The sequence below is a fragment of the Schistocerca gregaria genome, chromosome 10 (assembly GCF_023897955.1).
Source record: "Schistocerca gregaria isolate iqSchGreg1 chromosome 10, iqSchGreg1.2, whole genome shotgun sequence".
NCBI lineage: Eukaryota > Metazoa > Arthropoda > Insecta > Orthoptera > Acrididae > Schistocerca > Schistocerca gregaria.
In genome coordinates, this window is record NC_064929.1 from 186953583 (window position 1) to 186965822 (window position 12240).

Consider the following 12240-nt stretch of genomic DNA (forward strand, 5'->3'; position numbering starts at 1 on the left):
ACACACGCGAGACAGATGAGAGAGAGGAGGAGAGGGGGAGAGAGAGGAGGGAGAGGGGGAGAGAGAGAGGAGAGGGGAGAGAGAGGGAGAGAGAGAGAGGAGAGGGGGAGAGAGAGGAGGAGGAGAGGGGGAGAGAGAGGAGGGAGAGGAGAGGGGAGAGAGAGGAGGAGAGGAGAGGGGGAGAGAGAGGAGGGAGAGAGAGGGGGAGAGAGAGGAGGGAGAGGAGAGGGGGAGAGAGAGAGGAGAGGAGAGGGGAGAGAGAGAGAGAGGAGAGGGGGAGAGAGAGAGGAGAGGAGAGGAGAGAGGGGAGAGAGAGAGAGGAGAGGAGAGAGAGAGAGAGAGGAGAGGGGAGAGAGAGAGAGGAGAGGAGGGAGAGAGAGAGAGGAGAGGAGGGAGAGAGAGAGAGGAGAGGAGGGAGAGAGAGAGAGGAGAGGAGGGAGAGAGAGAGGAGAGGAGGGAGAGAGAGAGAGGAGAGGAGGAGAGAGAGAGGAGAGGAGGGAGAGAGAGAGGAGAGGAGGGAGAGAGAGAGGAGAGGAGGGAGAGAGAGAGGAGAGGAGGGAGAGAGAGAGGAGAGGAGGAGAGAGAGAGGAGGGAGAGAGAGAGAGAGGAGGGAGAGAGAGAGAGGAGGGAGAGAGAGAGAGAGGAGGGAGAGAGAGAGAGAGGAGGGAGAGAGAGAGAGAGGAGGAGAGAGAGAGAGAGGAGGGAGAGAGAGAGAGAGGAGGGAGAGAGAGAGGAGGGAGAGAGAGAGGAGGGAGAGAGAGAGAGGAGGGAGAGAGAGAGGAGGGAGAGAGAGAGAGGGAGAGAGAGAGGAGAGAGAGAGAGGAGAGAGAGAGAGGAGGGAGAGAGAGAGGAGGGAGAGAGAGAGGAGGGAGAGAGAGAGGAGGGAGAGAGAGAGGAGGGAGAGAGAGAGGAGGGAGAGAGAGAGGAGGGAGAGAGAGAGGAGGGAGAGAGAGAGGAGGAGAGAGAGAGGAGGGAGAGAGAGAGGAGGGAGAGAGAGAGGAGGGAGAGAGAGAGGAGGGAGAGAGAGAGGAGGGAGAGAGAGAGGAGGGAGAGAGGAGGGAGAGAGAGGAGGGAGAGAGAGGAGGGAGAGAGAGAGGAGGAGAGAGAGAGGAGGGAGAGAGAGAGGAGGGAGAGAGAGAGGAGGGAGAGAGAGAGGAGGGAGAGAGAGAGGAGGGAGAGGAGATAAGAAAGATATTCAGAAAGTTTTGAAATGGGGCTATGGAGAATATTGCTTAAGATAAAGTGGAATAGGAGAAGAAAGAAGATTACTGAATGTGAGCAGCAAGAGGAAAAAATCTTGGCTGTGACATATACTGTGTAGGCATTGTCTTCAACAAAGAATTATAGAGACAAAAGGAGAAGGAATAAGAGGAAGTGGTAGGAAGAAATACAAACAAATGAAGGAGGTTGCTCACGAACAGGGCATGATGCACAGACTCCAGTTGAAACCTGTCGTAAGATAGATTCCCCAAAAAGACATTTCTAGTGGTACACTGCCATCCAGGTATTCCTTGACTTGCCTACTTTTTCACAAATTTTTCAGTCCACAGAGTATTTCTTTACTGCAACAAGTGCATCACTGAAGTGAATTAGACAATGTGTTCAAGACATCTGAAGCTCCATCTGCATTGGAATAAAACGTGAATAAGAATCAGCAAACAGAAAATTATCTTCTAATCAAGTTGTGCCACAAACTCCTATTCTCCTCAATGCTTCGCAGTGCCTCCTTATTAGATACATGATCTATCCATCTAATCTTCAGCATTCTTCTGTAGCACCACTTTTCGCAAGTTTCTATTCTCTTGCTGTCTAAACTAGTTATTGCCCACGTTTCACTTACATATATGGCTGCGCTCCATATAAATACTTTCAGAAAAGACTACCTGACACTTAAATCTGTACTTGATATTAACAAATTTCTGTTCTTCAGAAATGCTTTTCTTGCCCTAACCAGTCTACATTTTATATCCTCCCTTCTTAGGCAGTCACCAGTTACTTTGCTTCACAAACAGCAAAACTCATTTATTACTCTAAGTGTGTTATTTCCTAACCTAATTCCCTCAGCATCACCCGAATTAATTCGACTACATTCCATTATCCTCGTTTTGCTTTTGTTGATGTTCATCTTATATCCTCCTTTCAAGACACTGTCCATTCCATTCAACTGCTCTTTCAAGTCCTTTGCTGTCTCTGACAAAGTTTTAATTTCTTCTCCATGGATTTTAATACCTACTCCAAAATTTTCTTTTGTTTCCTTTACTGCTTGCTCAATATACAGATTGAATAACATCAGGGATTGTCTACAACCATGTCTCACTCTCTTCCCAACCACTGCTTCCCTTTCATGCCCCTCGACTCTTGTAACTGCCATCTGGTTTCTGCACAAATTGTAAATAGCCTTTCGCTCACTGTATTTTACCCCTGCACCTTTAGAATGTGAAGGAGTATTACAGTGAACATTGTCAAAAACTTTCTCTAAGTCGACAAGTGCTAGAAACGTAGGTTTGCCTTTCCTTAGTCTTTCTTCTAAGATAAGTCATAGGGTCAGCATTGACTCACATGTTCCAACATTTCTACGGAATCCAAACTGATCTTCCCCGAGTTCGGCTTCTACCACTTTTTTCATTCGTCTGTAAAGAATTCGTGTTAGTATTTTGCAACTGTGACTTATTAAACTGATAGTTCAGTAATTTTCACAACTGTCAACACCTGCTTTCTTTGGGATTGGAATTATTATATTCTTCTTGAAGTCTGAGGGTACTTCACCAGTCTCGTACATCTTGCTCACCAGATGGTAGAGTTCTGTCAGGACTGGCTCTCTCAAGGCTGTCAGTTGTTCTAATGGAATATTGTCTACTCCCGGGGCCTTGTTTCGACTCAGGTCTTTCAGTGCTCTGTCAAACTCTTCACGCAGTATCGCATCTCCCATTTAATCTTCATCTACATCATCTTCCCTTTCCACAATATTGCCCTCAAGTACAGCTTCCTTGTACAGACACACTATATACTCCTTCCACCTTTCTGCTTTCCCTTCTTTGCTTAGGACAGGTTTTCCATCTCAGCTCTCGATATTCATACAGGTGGTTCTCTTTTCTCCAAAGGTATCTAATTCTCTGATAGGCAGTATCTATCTTGCCCCCTGGTGATACATGCTTCTATATCCTTACATTTGTCTTTTAGCCATCCCTGTTTAGTCATTTTGCACTTCCTGTTACCCTCATTATTGAGACTTTTGTTTTCCTTTTCACCTGCTTTGTTTACTGCATTTTTACATTTTATCCTTTCACCAATTAAATCCAATATCTCTTGTGTTACCCACAGATTTTTACCAACCCTCATCTTTTCCCCTACTTGATCCTCTGCTGCCTTCATTATTTCATCTCTCAAAGCTACCCATTCTTCTTCTATGTATTTCTTTCCCTGTTCCTTTCAATCATTCCTGAATGCTCTCTCTGAAACTATCTACGTCCTCTGAGTCTTTCAGTTTAACCAGGTCCCATCTCCTTGAATTCCTACCTTTTTGCAGTTTTTTCAGTTTTAATCTATACTTCATAACCAACTAATTGTGGTCAGAGTCCACATCTGCCCCTGGAAATGTCTTGCAATTTAAAATCTCATTCCTAAATCTCTATCTTGCCATTATATAATTATCTTAAACCTCGAAGTGTCTGCATGCCTCTTCCACACATACAACCTTCTTTCACTATTCTTAAACCAAGTGTTAGCTATGATTATAGATCCAATTAACGATTTTTTTTAACTTGTTGGTTTGGTCATTCCTGATATATTTTGCATTTTCAATTGTTTTGAACGTTTAGTTTACTGTTGACAGTCAAAAACAGTTGTATGTGTTTTCAAGAGCTTGGTGAATTTCTACTTTCGAGAAAGATGGATTAAAGAATTTGGATCAAATTTTATTGAAAAATAGGATAAAGTGCAGCACTGGATTCAAAATGCTGTCTGTAGTTTTTGGCGAATCTACTACGAGTACAACAAGAGTTGACAAGTGGTATAATCCTTTCACATAGGGTTGAGAAAATGATGACCACCACGTGTGTCTTAGCACATGAATTGCTAATGACAATGCAGAAGGAGCAACGAAAATGGTTCAGGAAAATCACTGAGTCACCATATAAGACATTGCTGATGATGTTGGCATTTTCTTTGACTCATGCAAAATTTTTTTTTAGGTTTTGGGCATGAGATGTGGAGCAGCAAAGTTTGCTGAATTTCAAGCAAAACTGAAGTCACATGGACACCGCTCTGGAACTGCTGAATAAAGTCGACGACAATCCAGAACTTCTAAAGAATGTTTTAACAGGTTATGAAACATAGCTGTACAGGTATGACAACACCAATCATCCCAAAAGAATCAGTGTAATAGCTACAACTGAAAAACATTTAACAAGTTCGATCACTTGTCAATGTTCTTCACACTGCTTTCTTCAATTACAACAAGACTGTGCATCACATGTTCCTGCCTTATGGTCAATAAGGAATACTTCCTGATGCGCCATGGATGTGAAGCAATCCAAAGAAAACACCAAGAGCTGTGCTAACACCTCTCATGTAAATTGCATTATGATAATGTCCCTGCTCACGTTCCAAGTCTTGTTCGTGATTTTTTGGCAAAAAACAAACATGTTGCCTCAGCCACTGCCTTCACTTTGACATGGGCCCCTGCAGCTTTTTTCTATTCCCATGGCTGATGAGAACCATAAAAGGATGTATTTTTTCCACCATTGACAACAGAATCACCGATTGAGCCGAATACCATAAGCGGAAAGTGAGTTCTTGAAGAGCTTCCAAGATTGGAAAAAGCACTGGCAGAAATTTATTATATCAGAGGGGGATCACTTTGAAGAGGACAAAGTTGATATTTAGGAATAAATATAGATTCTTTAAGGAAAACAAAAAATTCCATTACCTCTAGATCACATCTTGATGTCAAAGGTGCTTATGGGATCTGGCATTACAGCTACTTAACTGTGTGTGCCTCCATAGTTCAATGGTCTGTATCCTTCACTGATATGCACACGATACAGGTTCAGTTCCCAGTACTGTCAGGGATTTTTCCTCAGTGAGAGAACTGGAGCATGGCGCACTACTCAGCCTCAGGATAGCAACTGAGGAGCTATTAGAGTGGGAAGTGGAGGCTCCAATGTTCAGAAAGCCGACTGGCTAGAGCAGTGTCTTGACCCATGCCCCTCTGTACCACATCCAAATAATGCGATCGACAAAGGATGATACAGTGGTCAATCAGGCCAGACTAGCCAGAATGTGGAACTTTAGTATTTTATTTTTATTTTTTTATGTCTGGCATCACCTTAAATGAAACCTGTGTTATGATCTTAACACAAAAAAAGTTTTCATAGCATTCCAATGCTTCAATGCTCATCCTCATATGTTACTGACTGAATAGGAACACACACCAAAGTGAGCTGTCACAGAACTGTGCAAAGTAAGTTTCAATATATGAACAAAACCTTAGATTACAGTGAGATACTGGACCATCCTGCTCCCCCTCCCCTCTCAAATCTTGGTTTAAATGACAGACTAATCTGTAGCAAAACAAAAGGTCTAAGACTGAAATACTGATAAATTTCTCTTTGAGTTGGCAAAACAAACAAATGTGAAAGCCAAATAAAGATTGAGGTAACAGACTGATCTGTTGAATAGTGTGTTGTTTATGTCAGCACTATGTTGAAACAGACTTTCCATCATAAAAACTAAAATTTCAAGGTAAATTAAGAATGCATGTATTAGATAATGGGCAAGCTTCCAAAGAGTACTTTAATGCATTTAAATGCACATATGACATCCATAAATTACGACCAATGGAAGGGAGGTCCACTACGTAACTCTTTCCCAAGCATGTAATAGAGGTGCAGACAACCAAATTCAACAGCAGTCGTAAATTTTAAATTATTATAATTTTTGTAAGTGTTTCCTGATTTTAGAGAAAATTATGTATATTTTTTGAGTGAATGTGGATACTACTGATGCAGGGTGACTTTGATCTTAGGTGTAGCTCTTAGCTCCTCAAAGTTGACAGGCAGCTGCACTCTCAATGGAGGGTATATAAAATGTGTCGGCAGAAAACAGTGCAGTTGTTGCTGTAATGTTGAAATTGAGCAACTTATCTGACATCCAAAAGGGCATTACATTGACTTTCGGCCCAAGGGCGGAAGCACTTCCAAAATGGCTAAGTTGTTGACTGTTTGCATGTCACTGTGGTTAAAGTATACTGTGCTCAGAAAAATGCACTATCTGAGACCAGTGCCGAGGCAACTGTGGGCACCACATACCACAGATGACAGGGGTTAGTGATAGCTGTAGAGATGTGTACAGGCAGACAGACACGCAACTGCTGAGCAACCAACTGTGCCCAACTGAGGGATAACAGACAATGTCTCAACAATAACCGTTCAGCAAAGGCTGCCGAGTGCAGGCATCTGCAGCAGGTGCCCAGCTAGTGCACCCATGCTGACTGCTGTTTATCAGTGACGAAGGCTGGAATTCACACCAAAGTACTTCAACTGGATGCCCTCCGAATGGCGACAGGTGGTCATTTTGGGTAAATCACATACTATGCTCCATCAGACAGATGGCTATTGGCATGTACAGCACGAAATGTTCGTAAGAATACACCCTGCAACCAGGAGGAAGCGAGTTTTCTTGGTGTTCTGTACGTGACTGTAAGCACGCATCTATCGCTGCGGACCGTGTCCACCCCTACATTCAGTTTGTTTTACCTCGGCAAAATTGCATCCGCCGGCAGGACGATGCAATGTGTGACATAGCTAACAGTGTATGCGCACGGTTTGAAGAGAACCGGGATGAATTTAGCGTACTCCCCGGCCACCAATCTCCCCTCATTTAAACCCAATCAAGAATCTGTAGGATCACCTCAAACTGACTGTTCAGTGCCATAAATCTCAACCGAGAAACCTAGCACAGCTGACCACTGCACTGAAGTCGGCACGGCTCCACATCCCTGTCGGTACCTTCCGTAAATTTTCCCGCACGTCTCTCACTGCGAAGGTGGAAATTTGAGGGTTTTGATGGGTGGTCACATTAGTCAGACTGGACAGTGTAATTATAATTAATGTCAGTATACACTAGTGAACTGTTCTCTGAATGTTGGTTTGCTTGCTTGTGTTCATTTCCACTAACTCCAGTGGAAAATACACTTTAGAAACAAAGTGCAGAATGTTTACTGAATCTAAAGGCAGGGTCATGCTGAACCCATCCACTCACCTCCGTGCACTGCCGGGTGCAAAGTCTTCACCCTCCCACCCAGCATTTCGGGTGCGCCGGTAATTTCTGCCACATCCTTGACTGCGAGCTTGGCGTCACGCAGTGCCTTGGCCGTTCCACCAGATGCTACCAGAGTCAGACCCAGGGAGTGCAGCTTTTCCGCCAGGGAGACCAGGCCCGTCTTGTCGGAGACACTCAAAAGAGCTGAAATCATAAAAAATTCTGTTGACTACTGCAAAGTACTTAGAATTTCACATTATCTCATCTACATATTCGATTGTACCCCATATTAAATATGCTTCAACCAAAAAATTGGAAGAGAGGAGTTAGAAGAATAGATAACAATGCTAAAATTTTCTACTAACAAACCCCTTTAAGCGAAAGTAAGGAAGACTTACAGAAAGTACAGAATGGAATACATAGCGCCACAAGGTTTTGGTGACTAACACAAAAGTAATCAATATATGGAGATAGCATAATAGATAGCTGCTAAACACAAGAGACAGTTTGCACTGACCCATGGCACCCACAATGTGTGGCATCTCTTACGATTCCTTACCTCTGAATGACGTGGAGTCGGAAAAAAAAGTCAACTATAATTTATTGAAGTAATACTACTGATTGTGGTAAGGCTACAAAAGCTCAGTGGACTGCAGCATTCCAACATGGGATAGTGCTGATTTCCTTGGCATAAGGGGATGGGGAGGGGGGGGGAGGGACAAATGTGGCTGCTGAAGTTTGCATGTGGGAGAAACAGTCGGTTGGTGATATCTAATGAAGAAAATTGGAAAATATATTTTGAATGGTTAACCGAGTTAAAGAAATCTAATTCTAAGTGAATGAGGAACATAAAAATGATGTAGTTGAGACTACATGTTCACTACAAGAAAGAAGTGCAGGTAACTTAGACCCTGTTTGCAGACACAAAAAAATAAAATAAAATACCATAGTGGGAAACTGCATTTCACCTTAGTAAATGATCACAAGTTTACACAAAAAGAAAAGTAATCCCACAAGTTCCAAAAGACATTACAAAAAACTCTTCTGGCTAGGAAGCAATATAAAAATGTTTATTAATAACAACAACAATAAAAGTAATACTGTTATGTGGTTCACAGATGGTCTTTAAATTTGAAACCAATTTTAAGGCTTCGATGTTATTACCACGGGTTATTTCTTGAGGCCCTTCTCATTTGGCCTTCATGAGGCACTGTGCACCTCATTCCATTCAACACTAATTCCAAGTGGTCACTGGGATTCAACCCGGAACCTCTATAGCAATAGCCAAGGATGTTAGTCTCCAAACTGAAGCCATCATTATAAACAACTGTCAGGATATAAATACATCAAAAGTAGAACGGTATAGGCAAAGAATGCTTTTTCAAGAACAGCGCTTCGATTGGGGCGTACTGAACTAGATTCAAAGAGAGAAAAGATCTAATGAAAGTAAATTGGCAGTGCAGCATTGGCAAGGAATGGAATGTGCACTGAGGTAAAATAAAACAGATCAGTCTTGACGCATAGATTGCGACTGATGTTCCAGCCCACTTCCACTGGCCTTCATGACAATGCAGGTCTTTAACTGTCCAGTATATATGCAGTTCCCTGCAGGTACAGCAGCATCTTCAGAGGCCAAACGATTCCCCTTGTCAAGCAAAGGGAGCTCAGGTAGTCAGCCATGTTTGAATCCTGCCTAGAGAATGACCATAAAATACAAAAAACTGACGTCTTGGCCCATATGATTTCATATTAAAGGTACCCTTAAATGAGCAAACTTGTTTGTTAAATGAGCCCAACTAGCTGTGGATTTGTCAAACAAGCCTGTACACATACAAAGAAAGTTTGCTTCAAAGTAAGGTTAAACCAACAGACACTGCTCGTGCTTGTATTTTCTCACTAGTAAGAATGACCATAAATGTAGACGAAGCACTCACTGACTTTGATGCCGTGTTTAAAGAGGAAGAAAACAAGATGCCGGTATAGGGAATGGTTTAAAATGACAGAAATATTTACACGAAAACTTGTGTAGTGGAAATGTTATACTCTGAAACTAATGATTACATCAGCTTTCCACAGATGGACAGTGAAACGTTTAACAACTTGCTCAGAGTTACTTTGCCCTCACATTGAAAAAGAAGACATGTATGAGAAAATTTAGTATCTTCTACCTGCTTCCCTAATGACACTTCATTAAAATACCACAACATAGGTACAGATAGGCCGCACCACCCACGAGAACTTTGAATTCTTTTATTCCATTCAGAACCTCTTCCTTCATAATATATGGCTGGGAAATATATGATACCTGTACCATTTTGGTAATATCAGTACTATTTTGTTTTTACTCTTGATCATAGTTTCCATCATGTGGAAACTCACGATACAACAAGGTAAATTGTAAAAGAACCATTTTCCACTATACATAAGAGGCGAACCATTAACACAAATAATTTCTTCCATCTTGTCAAATTTTCCATCAATCGAAACTTCTCACAAAGATGTCAAACATAACATGCGTTTGACAAGCACATCGGACAGATACCAGACACTTTAAATGTCTGGGAAACATAGTACATACACAAGTTGTTTGATCCTGTACAACCTCCTTATAGTCCAAGCAATGGGAATACCAGGATACAACTTTAACTGAGACAAAGGGGTAGACACTTTTAAGGCATGGGTATAAGTGTTAAACATTGAGTGGCAATAAAGACAGATGAAGGGCATTGACAGGGAGGCAGGAGTGACAGTTTCGCTTGTGGCACCGGCCCCTCTGCAGACTGACTTCACTCCGTCCTGCAGAAGACTGGGGCTACCAGGAACTGCCTTTTACATCTATATTTACATCTTCTATCTGCAAACTACTGTGAAATGGATGACAAAGAGTACATTCCACTGTCCCAGTTATTAGGGTTTCTTCCCGTTCCATTCACACAGGGAGCATGTAAAGTATGACTGACTGAATGCCTCTGTGAATGCTGCAAGTACTCTTCTCTTGTCCTCACAATCCTTATGCGAGTGGAACATAGAGGTGTAGTATATTCATAGAATCCTCAAAATTTCGTTAGTAGATTTTCTCAGAATAGTTTACATATATCTTCAAGAATCTGCCCATTCAGTTTCTTCAGCATCTCTGCGGCACTCTCCCATGGGTCACACAAACCTGTGACCATTCGTGGTGCCCTTCTCCGTATACGTTCGATACCTCCTGTTAGCCCTATCTGGCACAGGTCCCACACATTTTAGCAATATTCTAGAATGGGTCGCACAAGTGATTTGTAAGCAATCTCCTTAGTGAACTGATTGTGCTTTACCTACAACTGAGACTACGTGATCATTCCATTTCATATCCCAACAAAGGGTCACATCCATGTATTTGTACGAATTGGCCAATGGCAACTGATTCATTGATACTAGTCACAGAGTACTATGTTTTTTTCATTTTGTGACATACACTTTTTACATTTCTGAACATTCAAAGCAAATTGCCAATCATTGCGCCAGTTTGAAACCATATCAAGATCTGACTGAATATTTATGCAGCTTCTTTCAGACAGTACTTCATTACACACAAATGTATCATCTGCAATAAGTCTGAGGTTACTATTAATATTGCCTGCTTGGTCATTAATATACAACATGAACAGCAAGGGTCCCAATACACTTCCCTTCACAACCTGAGTTACTTCTACATCTGACAATGAATCCTTCCAACAAGTGTGTCAATTTGGACTTCCTCCAGGAGGGTCAAGATGCTGCTGCATGCTAGCCTTGACATTCAGCAGTTCTTCTCCCAATTACTATTGTGGAGACAGATGTTGAAAGCTAAAGGAGGATTTCATCTCAAATCCTACAGGTCAAGAGTGACTGTGTTGCATCACTATTTCAAAGTCTGCTGAAAAAAAAATATATATATATATGTTGTAGTTCCACATGATACCTTTCCAAGGCTACAATATTTTGATTTTATGATAAGTTGTTAAAACACTACGGACTTCTATAAATGAGAGTATTTGTAAAAATTTAACGAAAGGAAAAATTGAGTATTTTAAAAAATAAACTATGAAAATTTGAAACTTTTGGAAAATTTTAAAATTATGTTTTCAAAATATGAATAGTCAGAGGATGTTAACTGTCTTGAGAAATGATAAAGTGGAAGGACTGCTAACTATCAGCTATGATGTTAATGCATGAAATTCTTAAAATGTCAAAATATTTGTACATGAAGATGAAATAATCTTAAATTTTTTGGTTATTTAGAAATTATTTTCTCCAAAACCTCATCCCAAATGTTCTAAAAAGTCTATGGTACATTAGTTGGTCCACTGTACTTATGGAATGCACAATCAATGTGGGCAACACGTCTGATTTTAAGTAAATGTCATGCAAAACTGATATTTCTGAATCAAAATAATTATTTCACAACAGTACAAGTCAGTGGGGAAACAACGAATAGCTTTCTTCGAAAGCATTTACAACGAAAATGAGATACAGAATATTTATACCCATTTTTCTTTTTATGATCTTATTCACAAATTATTATTGTCTTCTGTCATGTTTTTACTTCCTCATGACTTTCCATGAATTAGAACTGCCAACAATGTAACAATTAACAATGCACTATTGAAAAGAGTTAATTTTTTTTCCATCTGCTTCTCATTGAAATTGTACAGCTGAGCTGAATCTGCACACGGACAAGGATGCTCCAACAAGAGCAGTACTTGTGAAACGGAAACTGCACATTGATCTTTTAATTATGAACATTTGAAAGCATTAGCAGGACACCGAGGTGTCAAAGGAGACAGTTATATCTCGGAACTTATGAGAAACACTTATCTATCCCACCAACCACTTATTATCATATAGACAAGATATGATGTGGCTCACTACAAAGTTTTCTGATGTATACTGTTGTCTCTGCATTTCACACACAGTAACAGGCTGCATTTCATTGAGAACCGTTCTTGCAATTTTTGTGCC

The 12240-nt window shown here is 41.2% G+C and overlaps 1 protein-coding gene across 5 annotated transcripts in view; it reads right to left on the bottom strand.

Annotated features, from left to right (window-relative positions):
• The window catches only part of LOC126293737 (bifunctional purine biosynthesis protein ATIC), a 96751-nt gene that overhangs the window by 65054 nt on the left and 19457 nt on the right, over positions 1-12240 (bottom strand). For all 5 annotated transcript variants that reach the window (XM_049987081.1, XM_049987078.1, XM_049987080.1 and 2 more), the window contains exon 3: positions 7261-7464. In XM_049987081.1, coding sequence (XP_049843038.1) covers positions 7261-7464 — 204 coding nt within the window. The remainder of the gene's footprint in view (positions 1-7260; positions 7465-12240) is intronic.